This window comes from Melanerpes formicivorus, unplaced genomic scaffold (genome assembly GCF_026170545.1).
Source record: "Melanerpes formicivorus ecotype bairdi unplaced genomic scaffold, bMelFor1.0.p_v2 SCAF_139, whole genome shotgun sequence".
Taxonomy (NCBI): domain Eukaryota; kingdom Metazoa; phylum Chordata; class Aves; order Piciformes; family Picidae; genus Melanerpes; species Melanerpes formicivorus.
In genome coordinates this window covers 554,363-579,327 of record NW_027142491.1, presented here as the reverse complement: position 1 = coordinate 579,327, position 24,965 = coordinate 554,363, and the positions used below count along the sequence as shown (strand labels likewise).

The window sequence follows — 24,965 nt, the reverse complement described above, 5'->3', positions numbered from 1 at the left end:
CCTCCCCCTGCCCCAGCCAGGGGAAGCTTGGTGCTTGGAGCCCTTGAGGACTAATCAGGGAGCAAACCTTTGGTGTCTGGGTAGGTGCCTGCAAGGCTCTGTGCAAAAGGGCAGAGCTGGTGGTGGCAGCTTGGACCTCCTAAGGCCAGCTCTGGACCTACAACCCTCCGAGATTTTGTCTGGGGTTTTGTTTTCCCTTTGCCACGCTACCACTGCAACCAGGGCTCTCAGACAGCAGCCGCCAACCCTTCCCACCACTCAGCAGCTCTCAGGCTGCTTTGGTTTGTTGTTATTTATTTCTTTCTCCCCCAACCTTCTCCTAATTCGGCTTGGGGCAAACCAGCGCTGGAGGCAGAGGCCCTGGCTGCACACCGGCGGCGCAGAGCTGCACACGGGGGGAGAGGAAACCAAAGAGAAGAAGGATGAGCAAGGAGGGCATCCTGTGCAGGGCTTCACTGTCCAAGCCCCTGCTGCCAGGCAGGGTGAGGCCAGGCAGCAGAGGGGGGGAGCAGGAGTTCCTACCTGGATCAAATTATATCCTGTGCGCTGCATTAAGGCCCGGAGGGCAGCTTCCTTCTGCGTGCCGGTCAAGCCGTCCCCGCAGTTGTGATTTGATTCCATTGAGAGTGATTAGCAGCAAAAAATCAGGTTAATTAGGGGTGCTCACTGCAATCAGATTCGAGATAAATTACAGAAATTAATATGGGCTGGGAGGGAGAGAGGCCACACTGCTGAGAAAGTGAACAGGGTCAGGGCACCGGGGGATGCTTGGAGATCCCCCACCCGAGCCCCCTGCCAGAGCACACAGGACACATCCAGGTGGGGCTTGGAAGTCTGCAGACAGGGAGACTCCACAACCTCTCTGGGCAGCCTGCTCCAGGCCTCCAGCAGCCTCACAACAAACAACTTTCTCCTCCTGCTCAGCTCCAACCTCCTGCCTGCCACTCTGTGCCCCTTGCCCCTTGGCCTGGCCCTGGGCACCACTCAGCAGAGCCTGGCCCCAGCCTCTTGCCCCCCACAGCTCCTTTAGCTCTTGCTGAGCATTGCTCAGCTGCCCTCTGGGGCTGCTCTTCTGCAGGCTCTCAGCCCCAGGGCTCTCAGCCTTTGCTGCTCCCAGAGCTGCTCCAGGCCCCTCAGCAGCTTCCCAGCCTGCCCTGGGCTCTCTCCCTTTCTCCAGTAAATCTCTGTTCCTCTTGAGCTGGGGAGCCCAGAACTGGACACAGTCCTCCAGCTGTGATCTCAGCAGGGCAGAGTAGAAGGGGAGGAGAACCTCCCTTGTCCTTCTGGCCACACTCCTGAACGCAGCCTGGAGTGACCCTGTGGTTGCTCTTCCTAGATCAGCCATGCTGAGATTAAAAGCCAAGCCCACCCCCGTGGTGCAGAGCATGGAAAAGGCAAGATGGTCCCCATGGTGCTGCATGGAAATGAAGCAGCATTTTACACCCACAGAGAGGTTTGGGACAGCACTGCAGGGAGGGGCAGGGGCACACTGCAGCCTCGGTGCATGTGTCTTAGGAAGCAATCAGAGGTGAGATTGTGGAGACATGGAATGCTCTGGGCTGGAAAGGAGCTCCAGAGCTCAGCCAGCCCAGCCCCCTGCACTCAGCAGGGACATCCTCCACTGGAGCAGGCTGCCCAGAGCCCTCTCCAGCCTCCCCTGCAATAGCTCCAGGCAGGGAGCCTCAACCACCTCCCTGGGCAGCCTGCTGCAGTGCTCCAGCAGCCTCCTGGGGCACAACTTGTTCCTCACATCCAACCTCCATCTGCTCTGCTCTGCTTTGAAGCCCTTGCCCCTGCTCCTGTCCCTGCAGGCCTTTGGGAACAGTCTCTCTGCAGCTTTCTTCATCCCTGGAGGATGTCCCTGTTGACTGCAGGGGGTTGGGCTGGATGAGCTTTGGAGGTTGCTTCCAACCCAGACATGCTGTGATTCTTCTTGCAGCCCCTGCAGGTCCTGGCAGGCTGCTCTAAGGTCCCCCTGGAACCTTCTCCTCTCCAGGCTGAACACCCCCAGCTCCCTCAACATCAAGAACATGGGAGAGCTGCAGATGAATATCTAGGTTGAGGGCTAGAACAACCCAGGGTTCAGCTATTTCAGCTCAGATCTGGAGTTTTAGGTCATTCCTAATTAAAGGTGCTTTGGGTTTTTTTTTCTTTTTAAAGCTCAATAATTGGTCTCTTCCAACCTGATCTGGTCTATTCTATTCTAATTTTGGGGTTGAAAACACCATAAAGCAGAAAGCTGGCTCTGTGTTACACCATGGCCAAAGAGGCCTCTTCTGCTCCACTCTGCTGAGCCCACAGCTGCAGCTCTGGGGCCAGTGCTGGAGCCCCCAGCACAGGAAGGCTCTGGAGGGGCTGGAAGGTGTCCAGAGCAGGGCCAGGAGGAGGAGCAGAGGGCTGGAGCTGCTCTGCTCTGCAGACAGCCTGAGAGAGTTGGGCTTGTGCAGGCTGGAGAGGAGAAGGCTCCCAGGAGACCTTCTGGTGGCCTTCCAGGATCTGCAGGGGGCTGCAAGCAAGCTGGGGAGGGACTTTGGAGGGGGTGAGGGAGGGACCGGGGTCTGGGACACCTCTGAGGGGGGCAGGAATCAGGCCTGGGACAGGGAGCCAGCAATGGGCACTGGCAGCCCAGAAGGCCAAGGGCAGCTCAGCTGCCAGTGCCCATTGGCAGAGGTAGAGGGAGAGGATCCTGCCCCTCTGCTCTGGGGTGTCAGGGAGGGATAGGAGTGGGGGGGAATGGAGCAAAAGGAGAAGTGGGGAGCTGGAGCTTGGCTGTGAGGAAGAAGTTGTTGGCCAGGAGGGTGGTGAGAGCCTGGCCCAGGTTGCCCAGGGAGATGGTGGAAGCCTCCTGGCTGGAGGTGTTTGCAGCCAGGCTGGAGGTGGCTGTGAGCAACCTGCTGTGGTGTGAGGTGTCCCTGCCCATGGCAGGGGGTTGGCACTGGCTGAGCCTTGTGGTCCCTGCCAGCCCTGCCAGCTCTGTGATTCTTTCTGAGGTGCTCTCAGTAGATCTAACTCCAGGCTGCCCTGTTCCTCCTGCATGCTGAGCTCTGAGCTGATGTTAAACCCACTGGTATGAGCCAGGCACAGAAGGAGGCTTTGCAGGTGTAACATTAAGCTTATGGACTCATCATGATGAAGACGATGTTGACCACCAACAAAATCAAACCCCCTTGCCTCCTTGAGGCCTCCTTGTTGCCAGGGCATGTGCTATGGGTTCATAGGCCCCAAAGCTTCATAGCATCAAATGGCTAAATGCTGTCACCTGGGATCATCTCTGTTGCCTCAAGCTGCTGCCAGGAGTACAAAGTTAGAGGCAGCCAAAGGGATGATAACTCCTAGGCTTGCTTGGAAGGTAAAGAGGGGATCACAGCATGACAGGGGTGGGGCTGGAGGTGAGGGGGATTTGAGCACATCCTCATGTACCTGAAGGCCAGGACAGATGTGGGGATGAAAAGTGATAGCTGTGCTGGGGGGTGCTGCAAGGCAACTGGGGAGGGACAGGCTGGGAGAGCTGGGGCTGTGCAGCCTGGAGAAGAGAAGGCTCCAGGAGACCTCAGAGCAGCCTTGCAGGACCTGAAGGGCTCCAGGAGAGCTGGGGAGGGACTTTGGACAAGGGCTGGGAGTGCCAGGCCCAGGGACAATGGCTTTGAGCTGGGAGAGCAGAGATTGAGAGTGGAGAGGAAGAAGAAATTGTTGAGAGTGAGGCTGGGGAGAGCCTGGCACAGGCTGCCCAGAGAGCTGGGAGCTGCCCCATGGCTGGCAGCAGTGCAGGGCAGGTTGTGTGGGGCTCTGCTTGGGGCTGTCTCTGCTGGCTGCAGGGGCTTGGGCTGGGTGAGCTTTACCTGTCCTGTCCCTACACAATTCCATGAGTCCCTGACACTCACCACCTCTGGTTCCAGAGTGTTTCCCTCTCTCCCAGGTGTGTCCATGCTGCAGCCTCCTTGCCCCGCAGGGTGCTGCTGGGGCCGGGGCAGGCAGCGAGGCGCCGGCAGCTGCAGCAGCCTCAGCTCTGCCCGCCGGGACTGCTGCTTCCCCGCAGCCAGCCACCCCTCGGCGGCGGCTTCCCACCGCAGCTCAGCGCTCCAGGCGCTCCCCAGACCCTGCAGCAGCCTTTTTCCCCTCCCCTCCCCCCGAGCAAACTGCAGCGTTTCACACCGCATCCCCACCGCTGCCGGTCCCTCTGCCTCGGTTCCTGTCCTCCGGGAGGAGTCATAGCATCACAGAACAGTTGGAAGGGACCTCCAGAGATCACCCAGTCCAAGACCCCTGCCCTAGGGTCGCCCAGGGCAGGGCTCACAGAGCACATCCAGGCGGGGCTGGGAAGGCTCCAGACAAGGAGACTCCACCACCCCTCTGGGCAGCCTGCTCCAGGCCTCTGCCACCCTCCAAGTCAAGAAGTTCCTCCTCATGTTCAGAGGGAGCTTCCTATCTTCCAGTTTATGCCCAGCACCTCTTGTGCTGTCCCTGGGCACCACTGAGCAGAGCCTGGCCCCAGCCTCCTGACAGCCACCCCTGGGAGCTCTGTAGGCACTGAGCAGATCCCCCTCAGCCTCCTCCTCTCCAGGCTCCCCAGCCCCAGGGCTCAGCCTCCTCCTCCTCTCCAGGCTCCCCAGCCCCAGGGCTCAGCCTCCTCCTCCTCTCCAGGCTCCCCAGCCCCAGGGCTCAGCCTTCATAACAGATCCCAGCACAAGAAGTCCAAGCACACCAAAACAGCTTTCCAGCCCTCACTTTTCAAAGCACCTCTTCTCTCTTTCCTCTGTTGGCCTGAGGACACCTATTCTTTCTTACCTCCATTACCCAAGTGTCTGTATCCATCAGTGCTTCCAGGCTGCAAGCCACAGTGGGATGCTTAATGCCAGCAGCTGATGGGGCAGCCACGAGCAGGAGGGCCACGAAAATGCTCAGGGGTTTGGAGCAGCTCTGCTATAGGCACAGGCTGAGGGAGCTGGGGGTGTTCAGCTCCTGCAGAAGAGAAGGCTCCAGGGAGACCTCAGAGCAGCCTGCCAGGACCTGAAGAGGCTACAAGAAGGCTGCAGAGAGACTGCTCCCAAAGGCCTGCAGGGACAGCACCAGGGGCAATGGCTTCAAAGCAGAGCAGAGCAGATTGAGATTGGATGTGAGGAACAAGTTGTGCCCCAGGAGGCTGCTGGAACACTGCAGCAGGCTGCCCAGGGAGGTGGTTGAGGCTCCCTGCCTGGAGCTATTGCAGGGGAGGCTGGAGAGGGCTCTGGGCAGCCTGCTCCAGTGGAGGATGTCCCTGCTGGGTGCAGGGGGCTGGGCTGGCTGGGCTCTGGAGCTCCCTTCCAGCCCAGAGCACTCTGTGGTTCTGTGAGCTGGGTGGATTTCAGCACTTCCCCTTCATTGCAGGCACCCTTGCAGCAGGGCTGCTGTGCTGGGTTGCCTGGTTTGGTATCATTAAGGGTACAGGAGGAAAGCTGCTGCCATGGGAGCTGAGGACACATCACTGCTTTGTCTCCTATGCTCCCTGGGGCCATTAATCCATTACATCCTCACAGTGGGAAAAGTCCCTTTGCATGGCTGCTCTTGGGAAGTGGGAATGCCTGCAGAGAAATGGAGGCTTCTTGCTCTTTCTTTGTTTGTTTGAATACAACTTGACATAAATAACTAATTAATAAAGTCAGCAACCCCCACTCAAAGCTCATTGCTCCAGAGCTCCTCCTTCCCCCAGGCTCTGAGCCTTGGATGCCTGCTGCTCATCATGCTCAATACAGAAATCAGGTACAAGTGGGGAAGGAGGCTGCACTTGATCCGGGTTTGGATGGAAATTAGGACACCCAGAGGTGCAAACTGTCCTGAATCATCCTCAGTTTTGGGCCAGTTTTTTAATGGCCCTTCCAAGTTCCTCGTGGTCACAGAATGAATAACCTACACCCCCCAGCCATGGTAAAGGTTGGGCTCTGCTCCCCAGGCTCAGGTGAGAGAAGGAGAGGAACTGGCCTGAAGTTGTGCCAGGGCAGGCTTAGGTTGGAGCTGAGGAACAATTTCTCTGGTGCCAGAGTGGTCAGGGCCTGGCAGAGGCTGCCCAGGGAGGTGGTGGAGTCCCCATGCCTGGAGGTGTTGCAGCAAGCTGTGGCCGTGGCACCTGGGGCCATGGCTGGGTTGGGTTGGTGCTGGACTGGAGGAGCTTGGAAGCCTTTTTCAGCCCAAACAGTTCTGTGTCTGTGCATCACCACCAGACATCTCCAACACATCTGAGCCAACCATGGTGGGAACAGCTCTGCCTGTCCACCCCCACACAGATCCTCAGCAGAGAATGTGCAGAGGCTGAGCAGCAGATAAACACAGCCTGCTGCTGGCAGTGGCCTCTTCTGCAGGGGATGAAGCAACCTGGGACACAACCCCCAGCACCTGTCCTGCAGCACAGGCTCTGCCTGTGCCTCTGCCTGGGCAGCAAGCAGGGATGGGCACTGCCAGACCTCCACACCTCCACCAAATCATTCAGATACCATCTTCAGGCAGCTTTCTATTCACAGAGTGCACTGGGCTGGAAGGAGCCTCAGAGGGCATCTGTGCAAGCCCCTGCAGGCACAGGGACAGCTGCAGCCAGAGCAGGCTGCCCAGGGACACAGCCAGGCTGAGCCTGAATGGCTCCAGCCATGGAGCCTCCACCACCTCCCTGGGCAGCCTGTGCCAGGCTCTCCCCAGCCTTCCTGTGCAGAGCTTCCTCCTGAGCTCCAACCTGACTCTGCCCTGCTCCACTTCCAAACCATTGTCCCTGGGCCTGGCACTCCCAGCCCTTCTCCAGAGTCCCTCCCCAGCTCTCCTGGAGCCCTTCAGCTCCTGCAAGGCTGCTCTGAGGTCTGCCTGCAGCCTTCTCTTCTCCAGGTTGCACAGCCCCAGCTCTCCCAGCCTGGCCCCACAGGGGAGGTTCTGCAGCCTCTGCTCATCTCTGTGGCCTCCTCTGGAGCCTCTCCAGCAGCTCCAGGTCCTTCTTGTGCTGGGCCCCAGAGCTGGAGGCAGTGCTGCAGGTGGGCTCTGAGCAGAGCAGAGCAGAGGGGCAGAATCCCCTCCCTGTGCTGCTGCTCTCCCTGCTCTGGCTGCAGCTCAGCACTCAGCTGGCTCTGGGCTGCCAGGGACCAGTGCTGGCTCCTGGGGACTTTGTCACCACCAAGGCCTTCTTCTAAGCAGTTCCTCCCCAGCATTCCTGTAGATCCCTTTCAGATACTCAAATGCTTCTGCAAGGTCTCCCTGCAGCCTTCTCTTCTCCAGTCTGAACAGTCCCAGCTCTCCCAGCCTGGCCCCATAGCAGAGGTTCTCCAGCCTCTCATCATGGTGACCTCTTCTAGACCCTCTCCATCAGGTTTCCTTGCTGCCAGAGTGGTCAGGGCCTGGCAGAGGCTGCCCAGGGAGGTGGTGGAGTCCCCATGCCTGGAGGTGTTGCAGCAAGCTGTGGCCATGGCCCCTGGGGCATGGTTGGGTGGCCATGGTGGGGTTGGGCTGCTGGTTGGACTGGATGATCTCAGAGGCCTTTTCCAACCCAAACAAATCCATCATTCTATGACTTTCTGCTGCTAGAAAAGTGATCTTTGATCAGGGCATCATTTCAGTGCATCTCCCTCTCTCCAATGAATGTTCTCATTTATTTTTAGCTTCTCTTAAAGGTCTCCAAAGGCACAGCAGGAAATGGCACTTTCAAGCCTAGCAAACCCCACCTGGACCAGAAGCAAACTCCTCAGAGCAGCCTTTCACCTCTCCATGCCTGCTTCCACACACAGTTTCCTTGCCAGCTGCTGCAGTCAGCTCTTATGGTTTTACTTCAGCCAGCCAGCAGCAAGATGAACCCAGAAGCTTTAACCCCCCAAAAATGTGGATTTTCACAGAATCCTGGGATTGTTGGGGTTGGAAAGGACCTCATAGAGCATCCAGCTCCAAGCCCCTGTCCTGGGCAGGGACCCTTCCCACCAGCCCAGGCAGCTCCAGGCCTCAGCCAGCCTGGCATTCAACCCCTCCAGGCAGGAGGCAGCCACAGCCTCCCTGGGCAGCCTGTGCCAGAGTCTCCCCACCCTCACTGCCAACAATTTATTCCTCCTCTCCCCTCTCAATCTCTCCTCTCCCAGCTTCACTTGGAAAAAGGGGAATCAGTTTTCCCAGCCAAGGGTTGGTCTCCCATGCCAGGACTCTCGAAGAGGACAGGTGGTCAGGAATTCCATCCTGACCCTGGCCTCTTCCCCCAGGGCTCTGCATCCTGAGCCTGCCCCCTCTCAGCCTTTTCGGGGAACCCTGGTTACTGTTTCCAGGAACGAGATAAGGAAGCTGTGTTTGCCCTGCAGGGATCAATACCCCCCGGGGTGGGAGCGAGCCAGCCGCCTGGACGCCATTCATTAGCAAAGGGCATTGTGCAGCAGCACAGCCCCAGGGCAAGCAGCTCCTTTGGCAAGGCTGCTGAGCTGCAGGCACTCTGCACCCTTCATCCCCCAGGGAAAGCATTTCCCCTGAGCTTGTCAGCTTGCTGGTCAAGGGGCTGGGGTTGTTTCCCCTGCCCTCAGGCTCCATGCAGGATCTGTCCTCACAGCACAGAATCACTGAATCACAGAAGCCTTTAGGTTGGAAGGGAGCTTTAAAGCTCACCCAGTGCAGCCCCCAGCAGCCAGCAGGGACAGCCCCAAGCAGAGCCCCACACAACCTGCCCTGCCCTGCTGCCAGCCATGGGGCAGCTCCCAGCTCTCTGGGCAGCCTGGGCCAGGCTCTCCCCACCCTCAGCACCAAACATTTCTCCTTCTCTCCACTCTCAAGCTCCCTCTTGCAGGCCAAACCATCCCCCCTTGGCCTGGCACAAGAGGCCCTGCTCAGCAGTCTGTCCCCAGCTTTCTGCTGGGCCCTTGGAGCACTGCAAGGCCACCAGGAGGTCTCCCTGCAGCCTTCTCCCCTGCAGGCTGCCCAAGGCCAACTCTCCCAGCCTGGCTCCCAGCAGAGGGCTTCCAGCCCTGCCAGCACTGCTGTGGCCTCCTCTGGCCCTGCTCCAACCGCTCCCTGGCTGTGCTGTGCTGAGGGCTGTAGAATATATACATTCTGAAGTTACATTGAATCATTCTTCACATTCTTCCCCCAAGCAGCCCCTTTGAAGCCTCACAGCCTGCCCCCAGCTCACTGCTGGGCCGGGGCAGGCTCCGGACGGAGTCCGATTGAGCAACACAGCACAAGGCTGCGCAGTCCCTTGGCTGGGCAGGAGGTTGGGCTGCTTCCAGCTCAGAAGAGTTCACAGAAGGTGGGAGCTCAGGGGTCTTGGCAGGGAACTGGGATAGGTTCCTAGTGAAGCTAAAGCTCTGCAGGCTGGGGTCGTGTTCCCTGTAGGAGCTGATGGGTTTGGTGCTCTTTAGCTTGGGAAAGAGCTTCTCTCTCTCTGGCAAACCTTTGCTGCCATGCACAGCTGCTGCAGCAGCCCTCACAGAGCCCTCTCTGAAGGGTGCCTGATGCTGAACCCAGCCTCCCTCCTTCCCCACCCCTCTGTTGTATTTGCAGCATCCCAAGCTGGTTGCTTTGAAGCCAACCTCCTTCCTGCCCCTGTGCCTCCAGGGGAAGAGAGCTGGAGGGAGGCATCACGCTTGGGCCCAAAGCTGCCTAGTTTGAGGAGATTAGGGGGGGAAAATGGGAATCTTTAGGATCAGTCCTCGAGATGGAGACTACCTTTTGACAAAGAGAAGGAGGAATAAGACACAGGCTGGAAAGACCTCTAATGATTACCCCTGGGAAGTTGCACTTTAACAATCAGAGACTGAATGATCGCCGGGAAAATCCCTCCTCCACCCCCCCCAGCTCGCCTGCCTTCACTCTTCTGCCCACCAGCAGCCATGGGAAAAGGGCTCCCTGCAGGAATTATGCCGAGGCCACCACAGGGCCCTTCTCCCTCCACCCTTGCTCATCAGCAAAGCAAGCTGGGGAACGGGTCCAGCTCCGTCCTGCAGGGTGGTCCCGCAGTCCCCCCACGCGTCAGGCACCACCGAAGGTGGGAATGTGATGGTGGAAGGGCAGCACAGTGCTGGGGGAGGCTTGTGATGGAGTTGCCCCTTCCCCGTGGCAGCCTAAAGCCCTCTCTGGGGGGGCAGGTGCCCTGTCCCCAGTGCTGATGCCACTCACCTGCGCGGTGCTGGAGATCAGCGCCCGGGAGCAAGGTCTCCTTGACTGCGGGGAGCCTGCAACGTGTCCCTCTGCCTAGTCCCTAATCATCATATCAAACTCCAAAGGTTCAGCAGCCCCGGGGCTGCTTTACAGTCCCCACAGGTTAAACTTTAACCTGCTCTATCTCCTGGCTCCCTGCAGGCCTTTGACCAGAGAGCTGGGTCACCGCTGCTCCGGCGGCCCCTGCCCAGGGCCAGCTGCTGGGCAGAGCAATGCCAGAGCCCTGCACTCAGACCCTGGCTCAAGAGCCAGCCCCCTGCCACCACTGCAACACCACCGGGCTGGCTGCAAGTGCAAGGCTTGCCTGGCTGGCCTGTCCCCCCCACTGCCACTGCTGCCCCCAGCAGAGAGGCTGGGAGAAGGGACACAGGACACAGCCTTGTGCCACCTGTGCTGCAAGGAGGTTTTGGTGTGGCCAAGTAGGCCATAGGGTCCTGGGCTGCATTCAGCAGAGTGTGGCCAGCAGAGCTAGCCACAGACCACAGGCTCAGAGGATGTGAGGGGCTGGGAGGGACCTCTGCAGAGCTTCCAGCCCAAGCCCTGCCAGAGCAGGAGCAGAGAATCCAGCACAGGTCCCACAGGAACACATCCAGACAGGGCTGCAAAGGCTCCAGAGCAGGAGACTCCACAACCTCTCTGGGCAGCCTGCTCCAGGCCTTTGGGAGCCTCCCAGGCAAGAAGTTCCTGCTCCTGCTGAGCTGCAACCTCCTGGCCTGCACTTTCCATCCATTTCCTGTCTCTAAGATTTTTGCTCTTCAGAGGAAAAGTAATGAAAGGGAAGAAGATGTAATCTGTGCTTAGCACAGAACCACAGCAGGTCAGGGGTTGGGAGTGACCTCCAGAGACCATCCAGTCCAACCCCCTGCCAGAGCAGGGTCACCCAGGGCAGCTCACACAGGCACACATCCAGGTGGGGCTTGAATACCTCCAGAGAGGAAGACTTCTCTTCTGAAAGCCATCATCAGGAGGTGCCAAGACACAAGTGTTTCCTTCTCCATAACCACACTAGCAGTGTGCTGCTTGTTGCAGAGTTCCCCTTAGCTGTCCCTGCTGAGAGAAGCCCTTTGAGCTCCAGAAAAATGGTATCTGAGTAGATGTCACTGCCTACCACCACAAAGCCCTGAGTTGGGCCCAATCCTCCAGCTCACCCTGGAAGTGCTGGAAGAAATGTCCTGGGCTGCCCAGCAAGGGACCAGTGGCGAATCTCCCTCTCAGCTGTGACGAGTCCTGCAGGCTGTGGCTGCAGCCAAGCAGAAGTCTGTTGGCAGAGGAATGAAGCCATTAACAACATCTTTGATTTCAGGAGGAGGAGGGTGCCCTGCCAAGCACCTCTGGAGAGCTCACTTCATGATCTCTGCTCACTCAGGTTTTGAAGCAGGGATGATTTCAGTTCAGCACTGGGGCTTTCCTTGAGAATTGGTGAGGAGACTCAGGGGAGAAGGCAGTGGAATCTCAGGAGGAAGTGGGTTTGGAAACCACCAGTGCTAGGGACATGGTCCACCTCTGTTAGGAATGGCTGACATGGCACAGGGGTAGGTCACAGAACCCCAGAGACATCCAGGCTGGCAAAACCCCTCAGGATCACCAACCCCAACCCCTGACCCTACCCTGCAAGGCTCACCCCTAACCCACAGCCCCAAGCACCACAGCCAAACCACCCTGAAACACCTCCAGGCTTGGGGACTCCACCACCTCCCTGGGCAACCTGGGCCAGGCTCTCACCACCCTCCTGGCCAACAACTTCTTCCTCACAGCCAAGCTCCAGCTCCCCACTTCTCCTTTTGCTTCATCCCCCCCACTCCTATCCCTCCCTCACACCCCAGAGCAGAGGGGCAGGATCCTCTCCCTCCACCTCTGGCAATGGGCACTGGCAGCTGAGCTGCCCTTGGCCTTCTGGGCTGCCAGTGCCCATTGCTGGCTCCCTGGCCCAGGCCTGATTCCTGCCCCCCTCAGAGGTGGCCCAGACCCCTCTCCCTCCCTCACCCCCTCCAAAGTCCCTCCCCAGCTTGCTTGCAGCCCCCTGCAGATCCTGGGAGGCCACCAGAAGGGCTCCTGGGAGCCTTCTCCTCTCCAGCCTGCACAAGCCCAACTCTCTCAGGCTGTCTGCAGAGCAGAGCAGCTCCAGCCCTCTGCTCCTCCTCCTGGCCCTGCTCTGGACACCTTCCAGCCCCTCCAGAGCCTTCCTGTGCTGGGGGCTCCAGCACTGGCCCCAGAGCTGCAGCTGTGGGCTCAGCAGAGTGGAGCAGAGGGGCAGAATCCCCTCCCTGGCCCTGCTGGCCACACTTCTCTTGCTGCAGCCCAGGCTCTGCTTGGCTCTCTGGGCTGCAAGTGCTCCCTGCTGGCTCCTGCTGAGCTTCTCCTCCCCCAGCACCCCCAAGGCCTTTCCTGCAGGGCTGCTCTCCAGCCAGTCTTCTTAGCTTTTGTTGTGTGGAGCTGTGATGGATCATAGAAGAAACCTTCTCAAGTCTGGCAGAGCCATCAAAGTGGTGCTGAAGCTGAGTGTTAGCAGCATTGGGTGTGGCTGTGACACCCACACCCCTCTGCTACTTGCTAGTCCTGAAAGCACCTCCCAAGCTCTCTGCTTTGCTTGGTGTGGGGAACACCTGGCTTAGGCTGCCCATGCTGTGCCCCAGGTGTGTGGGCACCTGAGTGCAGTGGGGGCATGCCCATGAGAGGGCAATGATCTGCTGGAAAGGGAAGAATCAGTGGGATATGAGGAGAAACCCCTGGAGTATTCCTACTGGTTCAGGAGGGCACAGCCACCTGCTTGGGAGGGTGGTGTGGAAGGCAGGACTCAGGCTGTATGTAACACCTCTGCTACTCCTCATGGCTACAGAGTCACAGAATCACAGAACCAGAGAATTGTTTGGTTTGGGAGAGGCCTCCAAGCTCCTCCAGTCCAGCACCAACCCAACCCAACCATGGCCACCCAGCCATGGCCCCAGGAGCCATGGCCACAGCTTGCTGCAACTCCTCCAGGCATGGGGACTCCACCACCTCCCTGGGCAGCCTCTGCCAGGCTCTGACCACTCTGGCACCAAAGAAATTGTTCCTCAGCTCCAACCTAAGCCTCCCCTGGCACAACTTCAGGCCAGTTCCTCTCCTTCTCTCACCTGAGCCTGGGGAGCAGAGCCCAGCCCCCAGCTGGCTGCAGCCTTCTCTCAGGAGCTGCAGAGAGCAAGGAGGTCTCCCTCAGCCTCCTCTGCTCCACACTCAACCCCCCCAGCTCCCTCAGCTGCTCCTCCCCAGCCCTCTTCTCCACACCCTTCCCCAGCTCTCTTGCCCTTCTCTGGCCCTGCTCCAGCCCTCCAGCTCCTTCTGGCAGGGAGGGCCCAGAGCTGAAGGCAGCACTCAAGCTGTGGCCTCCCCAGTGCCCAGCCCAGGGCACAATCCCTGCCCTGCTCCTGCTGCCCACACCATTGCTGCTCCAGGCCAGGCTGCTGCTGCCCTTCTTGCCCCCCTGGGCACTGCTGCCTCCTCTCCAGCTGCTGCCACCCAGCACCCCCAGGGCCCTTCCTGCTGGGCACTTTCCAGCCCCTCTGCCCCAGCTTGGAGCCTTTCTGGGGTTGCTGTGACCCAGGTGTATCACCCTGCACTTGGCTTTGTCAACCTTCATACCACTGATGTCATCCCATGGCTGCAGCCTGGCCAGGTGCCTCTGCAGAGCCTCCCTGCCCCTGCTCCAGCAGATCACCACTGCCACCCCGTTTAGTGTCCCTTTCCTCAGACTAGTTCTGCAGACTCTACTGTGGTCTGTCACAGAGTCCCAGCATGGCAGCTGCTGGCAGGGACCCCTGGGCATCCCCCAGCCCAAGCCCCTGCTCCAGCAGGGCACCCACAGCAGCTTGCCCAGGGGCACAGTGCCCAGGGGGGTATAATTATGTACAATGAATTGTGATTAGATAGAAAGATAAACAATTCACTGTCAGCTTTGAAGGCTTCCAGCCTCAACCCTGTGTGCCAGCAGCCTGCTGCGTACTCAGCTGAGGAACCACTTCTAGGATGCAAAGGACTTCACCCTGGAGCAGTTCTCTACCATGCAACTATTCATATCCTCAAGCAGTCATAACCCCAACCTGATTCCAGTTCCAACACTGACAGCAGGGGAAAGGCAAACTCTTCATAAAGTGCCATGGATGGAATCCTGCATCTCCACCCTAGGGCTGGAATGTCTCCAGCTCCTTGCACTGCTGCTTTTCCCTTAGGGATGAAACAGTCAGGGCTGGGCAGGCCACCAGCTGAGGGCCAGGGGCTCTGCAGGAAGCCCTCTGCTGCCCACAGGGAAGAGAAAGGGCAGAAGGGAGAGAGACTGATGGGGGGCAGAGAAACTCCCCCAGCTGGGCTGGAGAGAAGAACAATGCCAGGGGACAGAGACACAGAGACACAAAGCAACATGGAACCAAGCCCTGAGGGCACCACTGGCACCACTGCTGCTGGGGGCAGGCACTGGGCAAGGCCCAGCCTGGACTCAGCAGCAGAAGGCAACCAGGTTCAGGAGCTGGGTTCTGGAGCTGCATTCAGGGGCACAGGGATGGGGATGGAAGGCAGCAGGGACAGAGTCCTGCTGGTGCTTGGCCCTGGGCATCCCTCAGCCTGCCCCTGAAGAGGCCCTGCGTGGGCTGCAACCCCTTGGGGGGCACTTGAGGGTCCCCTGTGCTGTCTGCTCCTCCCACAGCTGCCACCTCTGCCCTGCTGCCCCCCAGGGTGGGGCCCAAGCTGTGGCAGTGCCCTTGGTGTGCAGCCCAGCCCTTGGCAGCGACTGTGCCATCAGCTTGTGCCTGCCAGCAGCAGCCCCTGGCTGTGCCAAGCTGCCCTGAGCTGCAGAGAGTGCCTGAGGGAGCAGAGGCTGGGCTGGCAGTCACAGCCCTGAGCAGGGGCAGCTCTGCCCTGGCTCTCAGCAGAGCAGACACTGTGGGTTTGGTGGTGCCCCAAGGAGAGGCAGAAGTTTGCCAGCAGCTGTGGCAATTCCCTCCTCCTTCCCTGGTGTCAAACCAACCCTGAGCAACCAGAAGGGAGAAGCTGGGGGCCGTAGGTGAGGGCCGGTGGCTGGTCACCACCCAGCACAGGAACTGTGCTGGCTCCTGGCTTGCCTGCCTGACACTGGTGCCTAAAATCCCTGCCCAAAAGTCAATGCAAAGGGGAGAAAAAGCCCAAGTGATTTCCAAGAGGATCTGCTGGCAGCTGTGCTGCTGAGAGCGCTGCTGCCTCCTTGCCGGGAGAGGGCTGCTGGGATTCTGCGCCTTGCCCTTGGGCAGAGGGCTCCTTCAAGAGGTGCCACCAGACCCAAGTGATTGGGAAGTTAGTTGAAAGTTCTACTGAGCTATTTTTAATTGGAACAAAAATTTTCCCAACCTGCTTCCTGGCTTCCCAAGTCCCCCCCCAACCCCCCCACCCCCCCACCTCCCTCCTTGTGTTCATGCTGCTTCTTGCTACTAATAGAATGACCTCTCCTTGGGTCTTGGAAAATACCAGATTTATCAGGAGCCTAAAAATACCCTGGGCTCGAGCAGTAAGTAAGAGAAAGCAATGATTCTACAGGAAAAAAAGTCACACAACCCCAGGGTGGGGGTGGGAAGGGAGCTCTGGAGGTCATCCAGCCCCAACCCCCTGCTCCAGCAGGGCACCCGCAGCACAGAGCCCAGGGGGGGTTGGAAGCTCTCCACACCAGGAGACTCCACAACCTCTCTGGGCAGCCTGCTCCAGGCCTCCAGCAGCCTCACAACAAACAACTTTCTCCTCCTGCTCAGCTCCAACCTCCTGCCTGCCACTCTGTGCCCCTTGCCCCTTGGCCTGGCCCTGGGCACCACTCAGCAGAGCCTGGCCCCAGCCTCTTGCCCCCCACAGCTCCTTTAGCTCTTGCTGAGCATTGCTCAGCTGCCCTCTGGGGCTGCTCTTCTGCAGGCTCTCAGCCCCAGGGCTCTCAGCCTTTGCTGCTCCCAGAGCTGCTCCAGGCCCCTCATCACCTCTGTGTCCTCCATCACAGTAGCTCCCTTTCTCTCTGGATGTGGGCAGCTCAGGTCCTTCTCTGCAGAGCACTTCCCCCTTCTCCTGTCCTGGTGCAGGAGGTTGCTTCTCCCCAGGTGCAGGACCCTACACTTGCTCTTGCTGAAGGTGGCCAAATTCATCATTCTCAATGGTCAGGGTGTCTCACAATGTGGAAGGAAACTGCAGCTGCTTGGAAAGAGAACTTCTGCTTCCATGCTTGACAGGCAAAGTAGAAGGGGCTGTGAGCGTGGTAATGGAGACCTGGGTCAATAACTGCATCCCATGGGGTGTGAGCACAGCTCAGATCTGGGAGTTACTTTTTGCTTGTAAGCTGATATTCAAAATATTTCCTGTGGAAATGGCTTTCTCTAAGCTTTGACTTCTCCACTACTTCTTATTTCACCTCTAATTATGCTCTAAATTAACAGGGTCATAGAATCACTGTGGTGGGAGAAGCCATCCAAGATGAGCCCAGATGTTAACACTGCCAGGTGCACCCCAAAACCATCTCTCTCAGCACCAAATCTACATCCAGGCATGGGGACTCCACTGCTTCCCTGGGCAGCCTGTTCCAGGATTAACAACCCTGCCAGGGAAGATACTGTTGCTCATGCTCCAGAGTAGGTTTAGTCTGGGCAACAGAATCACAGCACGGGAGGGGCTGGAAGGGACAGACTCTCTCAAGCACTTCCCTGAGGCCCTTCCTGACCTGAGGGGCCCAGACCTGGACACAAGATTCCAGCTGTGGCCTCAGCAGGGCAGAGCAGAGGGGCAGGAGAACCTCTCTGACCTGCTGCCCACAGCCCTTCTCATGCAGCCCAGGCTGCCCTTGGCCTTCTTGGCCACCAGAGCTCCTTGCTGGCTCCTGCTCAGCCTCCCACCCCCCAGCACCCCCAGCTCCTTGTCCCCTTCACTGCTCTCCAGCAGCTCAGTGCCCAACCTCTCCTGCTGCCTGGGCTTGTTCTTACCCAGCTGCCAGGCTCTGCCCTTGCCCTTGTTGGCTTTCATTCCCTTGCTCCCTGCCCAGCTCTCAGCCTGCCCAGCTCTGGCTGGCTGGCAGCACAGCCTGAGGGCTCTCACCACTGCTCCCAGCTGGGTGCCAGCAGCAAACCTGCTGCCAGTGCCCTCTGTACCCTCAGCCAGGTCACTGAGGAAGAGATTGCAGAGCTCTGGTCTCAGTACTGACCCCTGAGGTACTCCACCAGACCCAGGTCTCCAACCAGACTCCGTCCATTCACTTGCCTACATCATGCTCTCTGCCAACTGGAGCCCAAACTACCAAACCAAATAATGAAGCCAGAGAGAAGGTGGTGGTGCTGTGCCTGCAGGAGAAAAGTTTCCTCTTTTTTGGTGTGTTTTGTTGTGTTAGTTTCAGGACAAATAAGCAGTGGCACAGAACAGGACAGGGCCTGCAGGGACATTCCTCTGTTTGTTTTGGAAGGACACCCTGCAGGAGGTTACATGACCTCAATGTGCTGCACCCTGCAAGGGTTCTTACAGACATAACCTGCGACTTATGCAGGAGGGAGGAACTTGTGCAGCTCTGGAGAGACCCTGGAGGTGCATTGCTTGAGATAAAGCTGCTCAGTGGCTCACTGCACCATAGCAAGGGGGGAGCTGGAAAGGAGCTCTACAGAAGCAGAGAATGGCTTGAGCTGGCAAGGAGCTTTAGAGAGCCATGGGATGGATTGAGTTGGGAAGGAGCTTTATAAAGAACCAGAGAATGAGTTGAGTTGGGAAGGAGCTTTAACATTTCCACAAGAAAGCTGGGGAGAGACTTTGGAGAAGGGCTGGGAGAGCCAGGCCCAGGGACAGTGGCTTTGAGCTGGGAGAGGAGAGATTGAGAGTGGAGAGGAGGAAGAAACTGTTGAGAGTGAGGCTGGGGAGACTCTTGGGCAGATTTCCAACTCCATTGCAAATTAAAGCACAGGTCCAGAAAGCTCCTTCAAAAGTTGTCTCCTTCCACTAAACTAGGTGGCTCAAGCCCACTAAGGAGACAGGCTGGGAGGGTTGGGGCTGTTTAGCCTGCAGAAGAGAAGGCTGCAGGCAGACCTCAGAGCAGCCTTGCAGTACCTGAAGAGCTCCAGGAGAGCTGGGGAGGGACTTTGGACAAGGGCTGGGGGTGCCAGGCCCAGGGACAATGGCTTTGAGCTGGGAGAGGAGAGACTGAGAGTGGAGAGGAGGAAGAAATTGTTGAGAGTGAGGCTGGGGAGAGCCTGGCACAGGCTGCCCAGGGAGGCTGTGGCTGCCTCCTGCCTGGAGGGGTTGCAGGCCAGGCTGGATGAGGCCTGGAGCAAGCTGGGCTGGTGGGAGGGGTCCCTGCCCATGGCAGGGGGCTGGAGCTGGATGAGCTTTAATGTCCCTTCCAACCCAAACCATGCCACGATTAAAAGCCTTCTAGTGCAGCCCTCCTGCAGTGAGCCTGGGGACCCAAGTGCTCAGGCTGTGCTGGAGGTGTGACTTCAGGCTCCTGGTGGCTTCCTCAAGGTTTGCCTTCAGGACAAAGGTTCAAATGAGGGCAAACCACCCAAGCAGCACAACGCAGCTCGGAACGGTCACTGCCAGCTGTTCCAAACCAAAGCAAAGAGATGTGGTTTGTTGGTGTCTCCTCTGAAGGGGAAAGGGAAGCATAAATTTATCCATGTGTTTGCAAAGCTCCCTGAGGAAAAACCATCGATGGGGACAAATATTCTGTCCCTGAAAGCATTTTTGTGTTCAGTCAGGGGCAAGAGATTGGACTTGGAAATACTGTAACCCACAATCCTCCCTGTCCAGGGAAAGATGGTGGGGAAAGGAAAACCTCATCAGGGCTGGGGGCAAGTGTTAAGAAGATTAAGTCAGTGCCAATGTTCCAGGGTTTGGAGGGGCTTCTTTTGGAGGAAATAAAGTTGGAATTATGCACACACAATAGAGGAGGGAAGGAGAAGTGATAGTGATCTGGGGTGCATCAAGAAGAGTGTGGGCAGCCAGGCAAGGGAGGTTCTCCTCCTTCTGTACTCTGCCCTGGTCAGACCACCTCTGGATCCCCAGTTCCAGAGGCAGGGAAGTGCTGGAGAGAGCCCAGGGCAGGCTGGGAAGCTGCTGAGGGGCCTGGAGCAGCTCTGGGAGCAGCAAAGGCTGAGAGCCCTGGGGCTGAGAGCCTGCAGAAGAGCAGCCCCAGAGGGCAGCTGAGCAATGCTCAGCAAGAGCTAAAGGAGCTGTGGGGGGCAAGAGGCTGGGGCCAGGCTCTGCTGAGTGGTGCCCAGGGCCAGGCCAAGGGGCAAGGGGCACAGAGTGGCAGGCAGGAGGTTGGAGCTGAGCAGGAGGAGAAAGTTGTTTGTTGTGAGGCTGCTGGAGGCCTGGAGCAGGCTGCCCAGAGAGGTTGTGGAGTCTCCTGGTGTGGAGAGCTTCCAACCCCCCCTGGGCACTGTGCTGCTGGGCAAGCTGCTGGGGGTGCCCTGCTGGAGCAGGGCTTGGGCTGGGGGATCCCAGGGGTCCCTTCCAAGCCCTCCATGCTGGGGTGGTTTGATTCTGTACATTGTTGGTGCTTTGCATTGCTGCAGCAGCCAAGGTCAGGCTTTTCCTTTTGCTTTTGCTCTCTGCCACTTCCTGAATCGCTGTCTGGTGCAGGAGCAAGAAAAGCCCAGCAGCAGAAGCTGCACATTTGGTCTTGTTGGGGTTTGACTAAACCAACAACTAAGATGAGGATGATGATTTGTCATTCACATTAGGCTTTGCTGTTGTTCTCATCACCATCTTCACTATTCTCTTTCTTACCATTCTTCACCTCACCAGCATTAGTGTCATTACCATCATCCTCCTCCCTGCAGCATACTTCTGGGCAGGCTCCCGTGGGACAGGTAGGATGTTCCTCCTTGCACACAGAGGCTGTTGCCACCTTTCCCTTCTTCTGCCCCAGCTTTTCCTGCAGCAGAATAAATCCCCCCAGGGTTAGGTTTGGCTGCTCTTGCTCAGGCAGCTGTGCCAGGGAGCAGCTGTGCCCTGTGCGATCTGTCCCTTGCCCTGTGCTAAGGGCTTGGACTAACTGATCCTGCCTGTAAAAGAGGAAAGAAAGGATATGGGAAGAGCTGAGAATGGAAGCTCAAACCAGCTCCTGTGACCTGCAAGACAGGAGAAAGAAGAAGGTGGTGTTGAGTACTGCTGGGAAAGGAGAGCACAGAGCTGGACTCCCCCAGGCTCTTTTAGGGAGAGGAAAAATCCCTTCCCTGCACCAGCTGAGGAGATGCCAAACTGTCTGTGAAGTGCTGCTCTCAGCCTGCTTTGCCAGTAAACATCTGGGCATCTTCTCCCCTTTCCCCCTTCTGCCCTTATTCCCCCTTCTCCCCTTTTTTGCTCCTCTCCCCTTCTTTCCTCTTCTCCCCTTCTTTCCTCTTCTTCCCTTCTTTCCTCTTCTTCCCTTTTCTGCTTTTCTCCCTTTTCCCATTCTTTCCCCTTCTCCTCTTTTTCCCCCTTCTGGAGGACAGGAGAAAGACCAAGGTGGTGTGGAGTAAGAAAAGCCAACAGGAGAAGTTGCAGATTTAGTCCTGTTTGGGTTGAAATGAGCCACCAAGCATGATGATGATTTGATATTGATAGTATTGCTCTGGCTGCTCTTGCTCAGGCAGCTCTGCCCTATGTCATCTGTCCCTTGCCCTGTGGTGGCTTTAAGCTGTGCCTAGGAAATCTGCCATGCCTTGAACAGAAAGTGGTGGAATGTAAATAAATCACCACAGGGTGTGAAGAGGAAGACAATGACAAATTCTAAGTGGTCCCATTGGACAGATGCCCAGCATCAAAGTCAGCTCTGTGCACCAACTTCCTGTCTTTTGGGCTTCCTTGCCCTAGCAGATGCTAAATTCTGGCTTCTGCTGGCTCTGCTGACCCTGAATGCCTTCTGGGTGTGGTTCAGGTACTGACAACAGCTCTCTGCTCTTTCTCCTGTCTCTTCAATCCAGAGAGGAGAAGGCTCCCAGGAGACCTTCTGGTGGCCTTCCAGGATCTGCAGGGGGCTGCAAGCAAGCTGGGGAGGGACTTTGGAGGGGGTGAGGGAGGGAGAGGACTTGGGGGGATGGAGCAAAAGGAGAAGTGGGGAGCTGGAGCTTGGCTGTGAGGAAGAAGTTGTTGGCCAGGAGGGTGGTGAGAGCCTGGCCCAGGCTGCCCAGGGAGGTGGTGGAAGCCTCCTGGCTGGAGGTGTTTGCAGCCAGGCTGGAGGTGGCTGTGAGCAAGCTGCTGTGGTGTGAGGTGTCCCTGCCCATGGCAGGGGGTTGGGGCTGGCTGAGCCTTGGGGTCCCTTCCAGCCCTGCCAGCTCTGTGCTTCTATGACGTACAGGGGGGAGGGAAGGGAGCATGGAAAGTGAAGCTGTTAGCAGCTCCCCTGCTTTGCCCAGGGAGATTCTTCTGCTGTTTACAAATTGTAACTCTCTGTAAATGTTGTATGTTTTGTACCTATTCATTGCAGTCCCTATTTCAGGTTGTAGTTTTGCTTGCAAGTACAGGCTCCATCTGCCAGCTGCTCTGGCAATTATGTGCTTGGGGGGGCGCAATTTTCAACCCACCACACTGGGAAAGGAGGGCACAGAGCTGGACCCCCCCCAGGCTCTTGTAGGGAGAGGAAAAATCCCTTCCCTGCACCAGCTGAGGAGATGCCAAACTGTCTGTGAAGTGCTGCTCTCAGCCTGCTTTGCCATTAAACATCTGGGCATCTTCTCCCCCTTTTGGCCCCTTCTCCCCTTCCCTCCCTTCTCCCCTTTTTTCCTCACTCCCATTTTCTCTGTTCTCTCTCATCTCTCCTTTTTTCCCCTTCTCCCAGCCCTTTCAAAGAGACTTCCAAAGGTCATCCAGTCCAACACCACTGCAGTCAGCAGGGATCCTTCCACTAGATCAGGTTGCTCAGAGCCCCAAGCCCCTAACCCTGGCTTGTTGAGCATGAGACCTTGCTGGAGCCCAGATTCCAAGTAGGAAGATCTGTTTTCTTCTTTGGGAGGTTCAGGTCCAAAACATGAGGCCTGGTCTAAAAGTGAACTTCCCCACGGGCCTGGGTTTGGCTGCAGCCAGAGCCCTGCGGCGGCGGCGTGCAGCGGAGCCGCCAAGCTGTCCCCAGGCTCAGGTGGGTGGCTGGGCTGCCTGTCTGCCTCAGGCCAAAGCTGAACAGAGCAGGGGCTGTGATGCAAGGTGGTGCTGTTTATTTTGGGATCTGTGACTACAAACCACTGACAGAGTCAATATTTGATGGAGCAGAAGGGAAAAGCAGCCCGAGTCGAGCAGCTGAAGCAGCGCTGTGTCCCTGCAGCACGGCTGCAAGGGGCAGGTTTGGGTTTGTTGGTCCTGGGAAGCATTTAGTACTTTTTGCCCCTGAAGCAGGGACCCCTTTGGGGTGTTGCTGTTGACAAGGAGCTCCACTTGCTGGTGCTCTGCCAGCAGCCTCCCCCCTGCTGCTCTTCTGACCGATCCATGGGAAGCTGCTTTGTTTTGAAGTGATGTTTTGAAACAAACCCTTTCAGCTGTGGCCAGGCCTGGAGCTACCAAACATTTCCCAGCCCAGAGGAGAAATGGTGTTGCTCTGAGACAAATAAGTGACCACACTGCTCCAGAGGCAATTCCTGAAGGTCTGCCTGAGCTGTGACTGAGAAACAAGGATTCAGCTTCGGTCTGCTTCAAGCTCCAAGTGTGACCAGCAGCACAGGGAGGGGATTCTGCCCCTCTGCCCTGCTCAGAGCCCACCTGCAGCACTGCCTCCAGCTCTGGGGCCCCCAGCACAAGAAGGACCTGGAGCTGCTGGAGAGGCTCCAGAGGAGGCCACAGAGATGAACAGAGGCTGCAGAACCTCCCCTGTGGGGCCAGGCTGGGAGAGCTGGGGCTGTGCAGCCTGCAGAAGAGAAGGCTGCAGGCAGACCTCAGAGCAGCCTTGCAGGACCTGAAGGGCTCCAGGAGAGCTGGGGAGGGACTCTGGAGAAGGGCTGGGAGGGCCAGGCCCAGGGACAATGGCTTTGAGCTGGGAGAGGAGAGATTGAGAGTGGAGAGGAGGAAGAAATTGTTGAGAGTGAGGCTGGGGAGCCTCTGGCACAGGCTGCCCAGGGAGGCTGTGGCTGCCTCCTGCCTGGAGGGGTTGCAGGCCAGGCTGGATGAGGCCTGGAGCAGGCTGGGCTGGGGGGAGGTGTCCCTGCCTGGGCAACCTCAGGCACCAACACAGGCTGGGCAGGGACTGGCTGGAGAGCAGCCCTGCAGGAAAGGCCTTGGGGGTGCTGGGGGAGGAGAAGCTCAGCAGGAGGCAGCAGGGAGCACTTGCAGCCCAGAGAGCCAAGCAGAGCCTGGGCTGCAGCAAGAGAAGTGTGGCCAGCAGGGCCAGGGAGGGGATTCTGCCCCTCTGCTCCACTCTGCTGAGCCCACAGCTGCAGCTCTGGGGCCAGTGCTGGAGCCCCCAGCACAGGAAGGCTCTGGAGGGGCTGGAAGGTGTCCAGAGCAGGGCCAGGAGGAGGAGCAGAGGGCTGGAGCTGCTCTGCTCTGCAGACAGCCTGAGAGAGTTGGGCTTGTGCAGGCTGGAGAGGAGAAGGCTCCCAGGAGACCTTGTGGTGGCCTTCCAGGATCTGCAGGGGGCTGCAAGCAAGCTGGGGAGGGACTTTGGAGGGGGTGAGGGAGGGATAGGAGTGGGGGGGATGGAGCAAAAGGAGAAGTGGGGAGCTGGAGCTTGGCTGTGAGGAAGAAGTTGTTGGCCAGGAGGGTGGTGAGAGCCTGGCCCAGGCTGCCCAGGGAGGTGGTGGAAGCCTCCTGCCTGGAGGTGTTTGCAGCCAGGCTGGAGGTGGCTGTGAGCAACCTGCTGTGGTGTGAGGTGTCCCTGCCCATGGCAGGGGGGTTGGAACTAAATAATCCTTGAGGTCAATTCTAATTCTATGAGTTTACTTCAGTGTTTCCCCTCCCTCCAACTCAGACAGAGCCTACATTTTGCTGAGCAGCAGTACTGAGGTATCCAGACCCCCTCCACAAGTGCAGGGGGATCTAGGGTTCTTCTCTCAATACACAGAAGACCTCTGTTTCCAAATAAGGCCTCCAGTCCCTCATGGCCCCCACATGCTGTGATTTCTATGTAAAGGAAAAGAAATGTGCCCTTAAAGATGCTGACTTGGGCTAGGGGAAGGTGTCCCTGCTGCCCAGGTAAGGGGGGGTGTAACTAGCTCATAGGCTCACCAGAGCTGGAAGTGGCCTCTAAGGGTCATCTAGTTCAACCCCCCTGCCTCCTGCTCTCATCTCTCCAACACAGCTCCTGCTCCCCCCAGTAAGGAGCCCCACCCAGCACCCAGAGATGATATTGGACATCAACCCTCTTCCTACTTAGCTGGGAGGGGCCACGAGGCCCCCCAGCCTCTGTTGTCTTCTCCACCACCATCACCCAGGGTGCACCAGGGGCACTCACCAGTGATGAGAGGAGGATCCTCCAGCCCAGATGGGCTCAGCTGCTAGGGTGGGAGGAGACTCCACCAGAGCCCAGGTGCTCTGGGATTTGCAGGGGAAATGGGGCAGGTGGGGTGGGAAAGGGACAGAGAAGGGGGGGGAAAGGGGCAGAGATGGTGGTGAAAGGGGCAGAGATGGGGAAAAGGGGCAGAGATGGTGGTGAAAGGGGCAGAGATGGTGGGAAAGGGGCAGAGATGGGGGTGAAAGGGGCAGAGATGGGGGTGAAAGGGGCAGAGATGGGGGTGAAAGGGGCAGAGATGGTGCTGAAAGGGGCAGAGATGGGGGGAAAGGGGCAGAGATGTGGGGAAAAGGGCAGAGATGGGGGGAAAGGGGCAGAGATGGTGGGAAAGGGGGCAGAGATGGGGGGTGAAAGGGGCAGAGATGTGGGGAAAGGGGCAGAGGTGGTGGGGAAAGGGGCAGAG

At 58.1% G+C, this 24,965-nt stretch overlaps 1 protein-coding gene across 7 annotated transcripts in view; it reads right to left on the bottom strand.

The window, feature by feature from the left end:
* The window catches only part of A1CF (APOBEC1 complementation factor), a 50,048-nt gene extending 39,866 nt beyond the window's left edge, over nt 1–10,182 (bottom strand). For 5 of the 7 annotated variants that reach the window (XM_068168485.1, XM_068168487.1, XM_068168486.1 and 2 more), the window contains exons 1-2: nt 10,093–10,182; nt 523–666 (exon numbers count right to left, since the gene is read on the bottom strand). In XM_068168485.1, the coding sequence (XP_068024586.1) occupies nt 523–621 (99 nt within the window). In that variant the 5' untranslated portion in view covers nt 622–666; nt 10,093–10,182. The remainder of the gene's footprint in view (nt 1–522; nt 667–10,092) is intronic. The other 2 variants (XM_068168490.1, XM_068168492.1) reach the window with 2 other exon arrangements.
* Nucleotides 10,183–24,965: the final 14,783 nt, after the last annotated feature.